Here is a 14,882-nt window from a genome sequence, read left to right on the forward strand (position 1 = left end):
ACATTTTAATTGGTGTTTTAGATACGTAATAATGCATTAATATACATGTATTTGTTGTAGATGGCCGGATAAACTGTTGTAGATTTATCACCACCTTATCCATGCATATCCTCAAGCAATGTATGAATATAGAAATGCAAATTTGCCACAATCTTAATAATGTAAATAGCATTATTCTAGAATAAGAAGCATGGTCACGTTCATCCAAATAACCAACATTAATATGAAAGAAGTATGTTCCTTTGCAGTAAACACCCTATTATTAGCAGATTATTTGTGAGTTTTAGTTGAAAGAAGTATGTTCCTTTGCAGTAAACTCCTGTTTAATGAGTGATTAGTATCTTTATGCATATTAATGTTATTTTGTCAGTTTTAGCTGAAAGTTTGAAACCTTTAATGATGTAGTTGTACTACCAGTGGCATTGTGTGTTTTGTGCATGACTTATATGGTTCAATCTTGCAAATGAGAGCATCTCAACTGCAACATGGTTTAAAGAACAGCTTTGCTTTCTCCTTTTGTCATACATAAATTTGTGAGACCGTAGTCTCATTCTGTCCTCATGTTGTAGTGACACTTGACTCCAAATGCTTTTCTTTTCGACCCAAGCCTCTAATGCAAACTGATGATATACCATCCTTAACCCTCCGGATTAGGCATAATTGATATCAGCCCGGACACTAAATTACTTGGGCCGGAGCCTTCATTAAGGCAAGGGCCGGACCCCAAGTTCATCTAGCCTAGACCAAAAGCCTCCGCCACCTGGACGCGTAGGCTACGACTAAGCTACAGACAAACAATGCAACATAGAACGTGCACCAGTACATGTGACCCGTACTTGTACCTCCAAGCCAGAGTTTGTTACACGTCTATCCAACGATAACGGCTACTTGAAGGCGTTATGTTACCGTTAACGCTCCAGCCTCTGGATCCTTCATTTGAGGCCTATAAATACCCCTCAAAGGATTCAACTAGAACCCTAATGAAAAACACACACAAACACCTAAATATTACACTTGGTGGCGTGAAGCTAATCAGTTCTTCACACCATTAGGGAACCGCCAACAAGTATAAAATCACCTATTTTCGCCCTATTAATCACTTATTACCGTTTTCTTATACAAGATTAAACCCTCTTTAATTTAAGAGTAACTTTACCCTTAAACACAAACTCCGCTGATGCCACTCCAGCAGAATTACCGGTTTACCTGACATGTTAGATAAACATAACCCAAATTTAATCATCGTTACAAGGAGCTATTGTGCTAAGATCAATAGCGCCTCTGATGGAGTTCCGAATGCAGCTCCTAATCTGATAAATGGCCCATCTTTGTTTATGCCTATAAGTATAAACACTGGAACTTTCCCCGCAACCCCACCTATTTGGCTTATTGGGGACTGCCATTTCCTTCATACATGGTGCCAACTTTTGCTGTTTTGCTTCTTCTTTTGGCGAACTTGATGCATAAAGGTATGTATTGGTCCTCTTCTTACATTTTTTTTGCTGATTAAACAAGAGAGGGTCATGTTGGAAGTTGCAATTGTGACAAAAAAATTAAGTTAGTGGTTGACTGGTTGTTTATACTTTATCTTTGACTTACTAGCTAGACTGACTATTCTAGAGGGAGTATTTGGTCAGCCATATGCCGATATGCGATGTTTACTTGGGATTTAATTTCTAAACTGAGCCGTACACATGGATTAATCGGGCAGCCCTTTCATTTGCAATTTTCAACTTTTCATAGCATTATCATGAAATTGTTTAATCTTTTGATGAGTTTGCGCAATATTGCTTGATTTTCTGCAACTTCATTCACACCTTTTGCAGCAGTATTGTGAATTTATTCTTTGGTTTGATGCTTTTGCACAATATTGTTTGTTTCTCTCCTTTTTTGGTATAGAAAATGATGATATGAAACTATGGAAATAAAAGGGCTTTCAAGAGTATTTAGATGGTATCTTTTTAGTGTGTTTGGCAAATCTAATTTTATTAATTGGACCTTTTTATTCCCTTGGTTACCCTTACACTTTTTCATGTTTAGTAAGTTTCTTGGTCGTTCGTTACTCTTTAACTTGAATCTCTATTCACTTTTGTTTTCCTTTTGGTTCTTGTAAAAGATATCCCCTTCAGTGAACCTACTTCTATCAGTTATCTATAGCAATAAACCAAATCTACTTTTGTACTTCTATTAATTATATTTTTACATGTTTGTAGATTCCGACTCATATAACCATCTTTGTTTAATTAATGAAGGAAATTGGACATACGTATGCTGTTGGGAAAAAGTGCATTTTTCCACCACTTTGGACATCAATAAGTATATAGTCGTGTGACATATATCGTGAACCGTTTAGTGGGTTTTGTAGTCTCTGGCCAAGGCTACGTAACAAACTAAGATGCGTCCAAATTGGGTTAAAGGTGAATGAGATATCGAGTCTCAAAGTTGTGTGTTTGGTGCATAAGTTGGAGTTGGAAAAGCTTTGTCCCACATTGGTGTGGGATATAAACTTTTACTAGTTTATAAATGGAGGTTTCTAAGCTATGTCAAGATCTTGTGTTGTGTTTTACTCTGGCTCCTACCCGCGCGCAGGGGGTGCAGAAAACGGGTTTCTGGGTCAAAATTCTCTGAACCAATGCGTGTATCTGCGGACACGAATGCAGCTTGAAAAACTGGAACTCCTGAAACTGATGTCATAAAGTGCTGGTTAATTATTTGGAGTTACAATTTTGTGTATATCAGGGACATAAAAAATACACAACAATACATAGAATTTGTTCATACCACACACACATTCTCTGCAATTTCGGTCACAAAACAGCAACCATCCCTGTGCTCCATTCGCCTTTCAGGCAAGTGTTCAACGTCTGGCAGTACGCTGCTTTTAACCGGTGTACCGTGGGAACAGACGGCGAATCTGTTTAAGGGAATTGTGTCAAACACAAGCCCGGTTCTTCTTTATTGTTATTACATTTTCTTGTTTTGCAGGAAGCTTTCAAATCGCCTCTTTTATTTAGTTCCTCCATTCTGTTCTTGTTTAATTCCTTTATCATTATTTAATCATTTTGTAATATATATATATATATTTAAGAAATTACATATTGTTATTATACTGTTATTTCCAACATAAGCATGATTTCGTGAGAATTTCATTGGAGATCAGGTATACCCAGACCATGATTCCATGAAAAGGAACCGGTATGACTACCATTACCACAAAAGTGGTAATCCAGCCATGGTTTAGCCGCTGCTTGAAGGTGCTGAAAACCATAGTTTCTGGCATTATATGCAAAGGCGGTAATATATGGAGGACAGAGGGGGCCAATGTCCCCCTCAAATTTTATATTTTGTCTATGTATATTTAAATTTTTCATGAATTTTAAAATTTTCTTATAGGATTTTAACATTTTGTATTCTTTTAGATTTATTTTGTATAAATTTCTTTTTTTTTGTCTTCTTTGAAAAAATTTTCTGGTACTCACTTTAATTATATGGCTACTACTATGAGCCAAAATTGGATCAACCCCAATAAAATAGTGTGTTTCTCACATTTCTATAGACTGCAGGTTCCGTGACTAATGATGGACCATCCAATAACCTACGCAATATTGTAGGAGGCCGTTTATACTTTGGTTATAAGATATCAGCCAAATGTTTGGTTTAATGTCTTTTTGCTATTACGAACTTCTTATATTTGATATATTAGCTATTGAAACTCAATGTAGTATAATTGAAACAAAACCTACAATTTACAAACGATCTTTGTCTATCTGGCTAATAAATGATGGATGCCAAATGGATGGTATATTTATCTATATAATGTTTTTTTTTTTCTTTTGTTAAATATTTTGTTTATAAATTGCAATGTTGGCCTCTGTCTATAATTTGACAAATGATATGAGGCAACTCTTTTATTAAATGTTTTACTCATATAGTGAACACTGATTAAAAAAAAAAAGTAATAATAAAAAAATTAGATATTACGACACCATATAATCTCTCTACATTTTGGTTTTAACAACTAAAATATCAAGATCCACCTAATTGTCACAATGATTTTCTAACTTTTGAATATAAAGGAGGGTTTAAATGTCCGTACTATATGTTTGAAATGGTTGCATGTATAATGTTTTCGGCTTTAGTTGATTGCATGTATACTTTTTTCGGTTTACGGGTTCTTTAGAATGGACCACTTTGGTGGTTTGGTTTCTTCAATGTCAATTCTCTTACCTAGAACATTGTGCACAATAGATTTTCTAAAAACGAAAGACAATTCACCAAAATAGACAAAGCATCTTACTATTCCGTTAAAAAGCCACACATCTTTTAAATAGTATAGACAATTCACCAAACTTATGATTAGCATAACCTTTTCTTACTTATTTTTTATTAAGTTATATTAATTTTAATTTGTCTAACAACACACGATTTTTATTTATCGATTCCATCTAACAATATTGTATACATCTACCGATTCCAAAAAACCACTTTTTTTATATCTTTTCTGACCAATGTTTGTACATTATGTACATTTGATAGAGCTAGCCCATAATATGTATCAGTGAGTATTATATGTGTACCTGCTTGTGGAATTGAGCCTATTTCCACGTCTGCCTCTTTAGAGAAGACGTTTGATGTATCATTAAAATTCTGGCTGATCAAATAGCTGTGGATATACTGATCCAGGCTATAAATAAAAAAAACAAAACAATATTTAAACCAAAGAATAAAATGGAATCATCATATATATATATATATATATATATATATATTACTAATTAATCATATATCAAAGAAAGAATGTTACTAGGACTCCCATTGAGTTTGTAAAAGTCCACTTATAACTATAACGAACATCAAGAAAATTAATACTAAAAACTCTTCAAATCATCATAACATTATTATATTATATATATATATATATATAACTCTTCAAATCATCATTACAAGAAAAACCACCCACTGATCCATTTTATGAAAAAATAAAATAATAAATATAAAATATATACCTTTTATTCTTCGATGGTCATTCTTGGGCTTCAATATATCAACTTTAAAAGTATCATGTGAATCTTTAAAGCCTTTGATCTTCAAATAATCCAGAGTAGATTCAATCTAAAAGAAAAATTTGTTAAAGATTAATTAGTAATTAAGCACAAAGTAATTCATTATTCAAATTAATAAAAAGGGATGTATATGGCTTAATTAATTAGTAAGTTAACTTACGATATTCTTGGAATGGGTTTGTTAAGATCATCATCTTGAACATCTTGTTGATCGGCCATTTTGATGTAAAATTGAGAAAAGATTGATGCTAAAAGATGGAATTTTTCAGAAGATATAATATTGATTGCGGAGTTAATTGTGGGTTTTCATAATTTTTGCATGCTAAATAGAAATTTCAATCAAGATTGTTAACATGCACAGGGTTTAATTTGTCAAGCGTTTAAAGTGTAGGGACTATTTTGTAATTATAAGTAATGGGTTTGTTTGTGGCGGTTACTGACGATTTTGAATTATTTTTTATTTTACTTATATTTACATAATAAGTTAATAGGTAAGACTATAGAGGTTATACAGAATTACAGATAGAATATTACGTTGGCAATGCCCGAGGTTAAGGCTCAACGGAGCAAAGCGTTTCTTTTCCATTTTTTAGCTCCGAAATGCCTTGAAAAGCTATGGTACGTTATGAATATTGGCCCAAGGAACGTTATTGGTAAAAAATTATGGGATGGCGTGAAATTTGGGACGGAGCAAAATAGGCGTGCCTTACCCACAGGTAGGACCCACAAATTGACAACTTGATACAAGAGACACGCGTTGAATAGAGAATCACTGCAACAAGCTTTTAGTTCACGTGATGACATATTATTGTCCACTAAGGATATGACAACACAACAATTAAAGTTTTATTTAATTAAAAATATTGAATTATATATATTGTGGGTCCCTTGAGGGGCTTTAATATAGGAAGCCTTGCTCTTACAAAAATTATGGAACGTCCTCTAATGACTAGGCTGCCACGTGTCACGAGACGCCCTTAGGTGGGGCTTCAACGGAAAGTCTTGCTCCAAATAGTCTAAGGCTTTTGTCAATTTTTTCAAAATTATGTCAATAATGCGATTTCGTGAACAAAAAAAATATTTTTCCTTTTTTTCTTTCGTTTTGAACCCGCCTTTATTTATTGCTTCTAAATGTCTACATATTTATTTTCGTCGTTATTGCATTACTTTAAATATTTGATATATCAAACTTTTTAGTAGACTCTTTAGTAAACATACGTATGATATAACGGCATCGAGTTTTATAGTTTTTTTTTTTTGGTTGATACTGCACTTAGCTAGTTTTTTTTGGTTGATAGTGCACTTAGCTAGTGCACTTGGCAAGTTTTGTATTGTTTCTAAACTAGTTGAATTCTCTCGGTGTTGCCCGGGGTCTAACTTTTGCGTGTTTCTCGTAAAGTTTTTGCACGCCATAACAATCCATATACATAACACATTATATGGCATTGACTTATGTTTTTTATATTAACATCAATATTATTACATTATCTAATTTATTTATTTTGTTTTACTTTAATATGAAGTTTAATTGTTTGAAAGTTGTTTAGACTTTATATGTAACTTTTTTTTATTTTATGTCAAATTCAGAAAGTATAAAGTAGTGAAAGATTTTATTAAAAAAAATGTATCCATGTAAAGTTGTAGGTACTTGTGACTTTAAATTCTAATAACATTACCAGAAATTATTGGAAATGGCAACATACTATCCACCTATCCATTTATATGCCACCTGTGTATATGAGAATTGAGAAACATGTAAAACTATCAAAGTGTTAACCAAACACGTATTGTATACCACTATACCCTCACTTCCACGTCTATATTTTTAATATCTGTTACATACTACCATATCATACATCTTTTTTTATCAGTAAAGATCCCCCCAAAAAAAACCATTTGCACTTTTTTCCATCTATATTTCTTTGAATTTGAAATCAGGGAGACGAAAATCGTCTTCAAATAATAGATCTCCCACTTTTGATCTTCTTTCTTTTTCTTCTTTTCCTTTTCTTTTTTTTTTCCCGTTCACCTCGCATTTTCCGACCACCAAACACGACTGTTGACACACCACCACCACATTCTTCTTCATCTTTATTTTATACATCTTATTTGTTGCTTGTTTGATGGCGATTGTGAAGTGATTACGGTTTTTTCCGGTCACCGTTGTTTTTTCCGATGAAGGCCAGCGGAGTTAGTGGTTGTCAGCAGCAGTGGTATTTGAGTGTTTGATGGCGATTATGAAGTATGGCTTTTTCCGGTCACCGTTGTTTTTTCTGATGACGGCCGACGGAGTTAGTGGTTGTCAGCAGCAGTGGTATTTGAGTGTTTGATGGGAATTGTGAAGCGATTACGATTTTTTCCGGTCACCGTTGTTTTTTCCGATGACAGCCGACGGAGTTAGTGGTTGTCAGCAGCAGTGGTATTTGAGGAGGTGGCTGATGAAGAATTGGGGTTTAGGTGATGAAGAAAAAGAAGATGATTGAGTTGGAGAGAGCCAGAGAAAGGATCAAAGAATGGAGAAAGTCAGTTGGGGGATAAAGGGACAAAAATGTCATTTCAACCTACCTAACTAAACCAGTTAGAAGCCAAATGAGCCAGTTGGAGCCGCCACTGTAGTAGTTCACTTTAGGATCGTTATATATATAATGTCTACATATTTAATGATTTTAATCGTCATTGCATCACTTTAAAAATTTACATATTTGACATCTCAAACCTTTTAGTAGATTCTTTAGTAGAAATAAGTTTCGAGTTTTGTAGTTTTTTTTTTTTTGGTTGATTTTATTATTGTTTTGATGTGTTTATTGCATTGTTTTTAATATGTACCTATTTGATATGTCAAACATTTAGTAAATATATCTATGTTAGAGTGGCCTCGGATTTTTAGCATTTTTAGCAAACATATCTATGATAATGTGGTTTTGGTGTTAAAACCACATCAACAACAATTTTCAATCACGATAACTAAGACTTTTGCAACACTAAATATTGCAAACTTTTAAATTTGGGGACAAAGGTCAATATTTCAATTTATACTCCTTGCAAGGGCTGAAATTCCTTTTCTACTTTATGTTGAAGCGTGGGCAACCTCTCTACTAAAGACGGTAACGTTGTTTACATCATGACCTCCCTATACACCGTCCTGATATTAATAGCTACTTACTGATAAACTTTGGAACTATCTGCGTGTGAGATCTTTGGATTAATACATACCATAAAAAACCACGTTAACAACCAACACAAACATAATAATTGAAGCCTGCAAGCGGGGCTCATTAAACCTTCCTAGTTTAAGTTTAAGAAACTTTTAACATGTACACGTGGTGTGTTTTATTGGCCGGTTTTGGTTTGATAAGTTTTGACATTACACTTTTGCCCTTTATACATTATTATCGATCGGCCTCGACTAAAATTTTCATAATTAAACTGATTTTTTTTTTTTGAACGGCATTCTATTATGGTCCCAAATTATAACTACATGTCATATTGGCCTCGTTGGTACGTATCTGTAATTTTATGGTTCGAACTTAATATTCAATTCGTTCATTTTATCACCCCCATTTCGTTCTAGTAAAAATGCTCAAAAAAGGTCATTTGTTTCCAAATTTCGGTGATCATTAGCTGCTATTCAAGGAACATTAGCTGCTATTCAAGGAACAAACCAAACTTCACATCACTCGATCTGTATCAACTCTTTGTCTTTCCTCGCTCCTCTAGTTACACGTCCTCTCCCTCTACATTGATCGTTATACTATATCCGATCCAAGTTCAGACCCAAGTTCTGACTCATCTCCTATTGACTTGGTTGACGACCTAGTTGACCCTTCACCTGACGATTCCTCCTTTGATTTCCTACTACGTCGTGAGGACCTTTTTGGGATGTCACTTTTTGCATCATCCCCTGTATTTTGATCTTTGGAACGCCTTGATCCCCTTCGGTGTCTTCTTGTATGTCTGCTTTTACTTGATGACGAGTCCTTACTTAATGACTCAGTGGCCATGGTGTTATCCATTGAACGATGGCGGTTTTTAGTTGATCTTGGTAGCAATGGAATGTCTCTTGATGTTTCCACACTTCGACTATGTCTATGGCTTGAATCATCTTTTCGAGCTTTCCTGTTACTTGAATCTGCAAAAATCAGAGGTAATGAGTCAAGACAAATGAAGGTCAATTTTACATCTAACTTTAAACATTCACTATTTTAGGCAACTTTTGACCCTTTCCCTTTATAGTTAAGACTTAAGACTTCCCTTTAAACAAATAGGTTGACTTGGAATAACTAAATAAATTGTACCTGAAATTTTCTGGGGGTGCATATTTATCAAATGAAAGCTCATAAATCTTTTTATAAAAATGAATTAATTGGGTAATAAGATTGTTTAACACTTATATTTCATCAACCTCTTATATAAAACTTCTCAAAAACATCTTTGGGCCAACCCAACCAGACCCGTTCGACTTGTACCACAAAATGAGATGTTTTTTGAACCACTACCAAATCGGCCCATCTCTCTGCCTCTACCCATAACCCATATGTTGAAACTGTCACCCCTAAGGATTTCAGAGAGTTTTAGAATTAAATCTGAAAGGCAACACATAATGAGATATGAGTATTTTTCAAAACAGTCAAAACATCAAGAACACGAATTAATGAAACCTTCAGAAACTCGATTGACCTCAGGAGTCTCTACCATGTCTCCGGTCTTGTCCAATGTTCCAGATTGACTCGTATCAAAGCCCTTCATCTGCATACCATATTAAAAAAAGACCCATAAAACAAACAAGTCATCGATTTCATCTAAATTATACAATTTGATAAACATACCCAGCTAGGAGATTCGGCAGCAGGACCATCACAGCCAATATGTGCCACATGCTTCACATCTGTCGGGGCACCAATCGTTATTTCTTGTTCCTTTTCTTCATCTGCACCCACAAAAACATCAACTCTATTGGCATAAATGATCTACAAAATGAAGATAATCATTTATTTCAACTCTTAATGAATGAAATTTAGAGAGATTTACTAACCAAAAATCTGTTTTTTGATGCCTCTAATAAGGCCTTTTACTTTGGTGCCCATAATCGAATCAAAGGAGCTTTTGTTGTCGATTTTAATGGGGTCACGGCATCACGCAACTGACCCCATAAAAATGTTCAAGACCTCGGATAAATCTTGGAAAGAAGATATTTTTTATAACAATGTAAGAAAATTAAAGAATGAAAAAAATTGAGGGGAACAGAATACACAAAGGAGAGGGATGAAACAGAGAAAGAATAGGAAGAAATTGATAGTTAAAAGTGTATGCATAACATGCATAAGGCATAAAACTTCATGTTTTGTTTCTATTTATACCCATTCAAAATAGTTGACTAAATTTAGAGACAAAAACAAAGGCTTTCCATAATTTGTACTCTGTTCATCTATGGATATGGTTGTGCTTTTCATTACATGGCTCGCTTTTGACGAAGAAAGAAGAATAGAAAGGGATGACGGGATTGAAACACTTTAAAGTTTCAACAATGTAGATGAAATTTAGCTGTTTGTGCAATGGTTAGCACCAATAATCAGTTGACGACAGTATCAAATGCGTCATTATACATGATGTTCTTAAACCTTTCTATACAAATGACCGATTATGTTACTTTCGGATCAATATTTTGGAAAAGAGCTATGGCTCATAAAGTCATAATCATACAAATTCTTTCAAACAAACAAATTGGGGACTCTTGACACAGTGTATGCATAAGAAAGGTAACAGAAAAGCGAACTTTGTTGAAGATGAAAGTGTGACAATCTGCCCGTTCATGCTCTATTGAGAATCTATACAGATTCACAAATTACAAATTATAGGCTTACAGCTATGGGAAAGTATATAATCATTTTAAAACAAGAGCACAGACTATACATTTAATCTATCAATTTTGAGTCTTTCGTGTAAACTATCGATTGGAAATATGACCAAATTCCAGAAAGAGAAAAAGTACAAGTTTTTATGAACTTACTACTTTTTCGTAGGAAAAAATAATTCTAAGAAACAGAACTTCCGGTATGGCGGTATTCATTGATCTCCCACACAAATGTAAACATAAATCCTAATATTAAAGCACAAACTGGAAGTCAAATAATGAAACAAAATTCCATTTAATAATCTCATTGTACTCGAAAGCAAAAGCAACAGATAGTTCATCAACATTCAAATAAACTAAACCAAAATCTTGATAACTTGACCATATCATGCTGTGGTCTCCTTCTTAAGCTTAGCTAGTTCTTGCTTTACAACTCCGGCTTTCTGCAATATCCAAAATAACAGTGCATGCAATGAGAACAATCACAAAAATATGTGACCCTTAGATTTGAGAACATCCATTCATAACATTCTATTTCTAAACGGGTAACACAGTTTGTAATCTTATTCATCAGATTAGATGCCTTAATTGAAGATTTCAGAAAGATCGAATAAAAAAGAGGGGTATTTGGTTGATCATCGTCAGTGCCCTGCATCTTTCAACTGGCTTCAAAATCAAACACTCAAATCCCAAACCAGACAGCCAATTTCATAGCCCATCTTTTTATCGGTGTTAGGTACATGTACTACTAATAAAAAAAGAGTAGATAGTGTTTTCTAAAATCATTAAATTAAGCTCATGAATTGATAAAAACAAATCTGATTTAGGTAATTATCTATCCAGACTTGGTAAAGCACTATACAACTAAACAAACGTGGAACAGGTCTTACCTTTATCTTGGCCAACATAATCTTGAACCTATCGAAGTCATTAAGTGAGGCTCTCTTCTTCTGAACAATAAGCTTTCTTCCCCATGAACTGCTCTCCCACTTATTCTTGACATCTGAGCATATTATGAAATTTATGGTTACTAAACATTCACAAAACTTACAAATATACGATAAAATCATTAACACTTACCCGCAGCTTCCAAAGCAGCAATGAGGGTCTTCTTGTTTGGAACTCTTTTAATGTCAATCTTGATGTCAGTAAGGGTGAGTCTTTTGAAGTTCATTTGACTCCTTACCATGTCAGGCCAATCAACCAATGCCTATCAACCACAGAAAGAGCAGCTTAAAAACATAATTGATGCAAGAAAACTGAATATTAGACACTAAATGAGTAAATTCTAGTTCAAAACTCAAAAGCATTAACAAAAGGTAAATCACAAATCGTTGTTACTTAGTAGAATAAACATCTATGTAACTGCCAATTCAACTATAAACATTTAATACAGAAACAGAAGAAAATCAGTAAAAAGAACAACATTGTCTTACAAACATCACGACTATGAGCAGAAAACAAACATGAGTATCGATTAACATACAGCTCAATAAGGTAACAAATCGTATCCATGTAGCATAGTTTACCAGATACAGAGCAAAAAAACAATCTGCGGCTGCAACTCCTACAATTTTCTAATTTCATAATATACCCCAGATCCCGAAACAAAACAAAAGATGATATTTTTCATTTAATCACTATTAGCTCATTTCTTTTCCTTTTTAATCAAAAAGACAATAAGCTAATATTTTCCAAATTCTTGGGTTATCAACCTAAAATAAGCAACAAGCTCAAAAGCCAATAAGACTATAGCCAAAAAAGTGAGCTTATTAGCTCATAAAACAAGAAAGCCATAGAAAATTGAATGAAAGCCAATACACTCAACTTTAAGAGCTTATAAAGTTAAGTTTTATATCTTCTTAACCTAGAAACTAAACTAAAAAAGCTCATATAAGCCTCTAAAATAAACATATAATCTTTATATATAAGCTATTGTTCAATAATATTGTATCTATGCTCTATGCATCTGTATAAATTCTAAAGCTTTTATCCTTATAAACATAGATCAACAAAAAACACACATAATCATACTAAAAAATATTCACAAACATCATACGTTGACTCAAGTCTTAGATTAAAAGTACACAAAATGCACAACCAGCTAAACATCAATATAAAACTTTATTAAAAAATAAATAATGGGCATACCCTATTTTGATCAATAACATCAACAATGACAACAAGCTTTCCATAATCTTTGCCATAGTTGACCAGAGCAATTCTTCCTATCTCAACATATCTTTTGAACGGCTACAATAACAAAAACCCAGAATTTATATATACAGATACATACATATATATGTGTATATATACATATATATATATATATAGAGAGAGAGAGAGAGAGAGTAGATTAAAGATGGTTATTACCATTTTGGAGATCTCTGATGAAAAATGTCAGGCGGTAGCGATGAAGATGAAGGAAAGCTTAGGGTTTGAGTAGGAGAAAGGGTTTATATAATAAAGGGCTGTTATTGGCCCAATGGCTTTGGGTTTTGCTTTACACTAGTAAATATATGTGTATGTATACGTATATGAGCCAGCCCAAGTGAAGCACTTTGTTTATTTAATTAGTACGAGAGTGTCCGCGTGTGTTGTGGCAGTGAGACGGTGGGGTAATAGATCAAAACATAAAGTATGATAGTCAAATGCCTTAGTCGTACGGGCCTTTGGATTTAAAAATTCGTCGAAAGTATATCGAATGACATTTATAATGAAAGAGCATGAAATTTTAAGAACACCCATACAATTTTTATAATTTATTGATATACGATTTTTGAGATAAAAGATTTTAAATGAAATAGTGGATAAAATGATTTATGGATGTGAGAGAAAAGAATAAGTGGTTGAAATTTGAGGAGAGAGAAAAAGTTAGTGGTTGAGATTTAAAGTTATTATAGGTATATTAGATAAAGATATTTAAATTAGTCAATAAAGAATAGGGGTATTTTCGGTATTTCAAATCATCTTTTCTTAAACTGAAAAAAGGAGAATGATTTATAACATAGTATTAGATATATGTATCCGCACGATGCGGCATGATGGCAGCGGTGACGGATGGTGGTGGCAGCAGTGGCGATGACGTTGGATGTCGTGGCAGAGATGGGTGGTGGTAGTGGCATGATTATTAGTATAAAAGCGATTGATATAAAGAGGACAGTGTATTCTCTTTAATGATTGGAGGATGCATATTGAAAATAATTTCATTAACGGTATTATATGTATATTAAGTATAAATATTTATATTAATAAATCAAATAGAGGGATAATATGAGTTTATCAGTTCTTTTTAAGAGTTTGGATGAAATAAATGGTTTATAAGGTAGTATAAATATAGATATAGGTTTCCATTGCAACTTCATACACACTTATTTTGAAAAATTTACATAAGAAAAATAACATGTTCAATTCGTTGAGGTATAACAATTTGTACTCGAATCCTAACGATACAGTAAATTTAAATTGACCTTGAAAGCGTGTAATATAGTTGGTATTGTGGGAAAAAAGATAATACTAACAATAGTTTAGAGTTAGGGTTGAATGATGTAGACGGCAGTAAACAATCAAAAATACGGATGTGGGATAGAAAAAAGAAAACATTGTTTATTAAAACTTGGGCGTTTTAGATGGTGGCAATAGACAGTGACAATGAAAAATGGTGATGACAATGGTAGTAATAGCGATGCTTTGGTAGAATCTTAAAAATGAGTATTAGGAAAGTCCAGTTTTATGTAAAGAAATTAAAATAATTTATATTTAATTATTAATTTATAGTAAGTTTTTTAAGATGGAAAAGTCTAATTTTGTAAAACCATTTGAAGAAGAAATTATTATTTTAGGATAAATTGTGATTTAATTAAAATTAAACATTGTGATTGATTAGTTAAATACTTTAATTTATACAAGCTCCTTTTTATTTATATTGAGATGAACTCTAATGGGCAGAAAAAGAGAAGTTTTATTGT

General features: G+C 33.2%; 2 protein-coding genes across 2 annotated transcripts; both read right to left on the reverse strand.

Annotated features, from left to right (window-relative positions):
* Positions 1-8,710: 8,710 nt before the first annotated feature.
* LOC122609583 (CRIB domain-containing protein RIC6-like) lies at positions 8,711-9,787 on the reverse strand. Its single transcript, XM_043782611.1, has 2 exons — positions 9,722-9,787; positions 8,711-9,192 (listed from the first exon to the last, which is right to left on the reverse strand). The coding sequence occupies exons 1-2, from the start codon at positions 9,756-9,758 to the stop codon at positions 8,810-8,812; spliced, it is 420 nt and encodes a 139-aa protein (XP_043638546.1). The 5' UTR covers positions 9,759-9,787; the 3' UTR covers positions 8,711-8,809.
* Positions 9,788-11,190: 1,403 nt separating this feature from the next.
* On the reverse strand, positions 11,191-13,398 carry LOC122607594 (60S ribosomal protein L14-2-like). Its single transcript, XM_043780602.1, has 5 exons — positions 13,288-13,398; positions 13,066-13,167; positions 11,995-12,124; positions 11,805-11,917; positions 11,191-11,357 (listed from the first exon to the last, which is right to left on the reverse strand). Exons 1-5 carry the CDS (start codon positions 13,288-13,290, stop codon positions 11,301-11,303), a joined length of 405 nt encoding a protein of 134 aa, XP_043636537.1. The 5' UTR covers positions 13,291-13,398; the 3' UTR covers positions 11,191-11,300.
* Positions 13,399-14,882: the final 1,484 nt, after the last annotated feature.

The sequence above is a fragment of the Erigeron canadensis genome, chromosome 7 (genome assembly GCF_010389155.1).
Source record: "Erigeron canadensis isolate Cc75 chromosome 7, C_canadensis_v1, whole genome shotgun sequence".
Lineage (NCBI taxonomy): Eukaryota > Viridiplantae > Streptophyta > Magnoliopsida > Asterales > Asteraceae > Erigeron > Erigeron canadensis.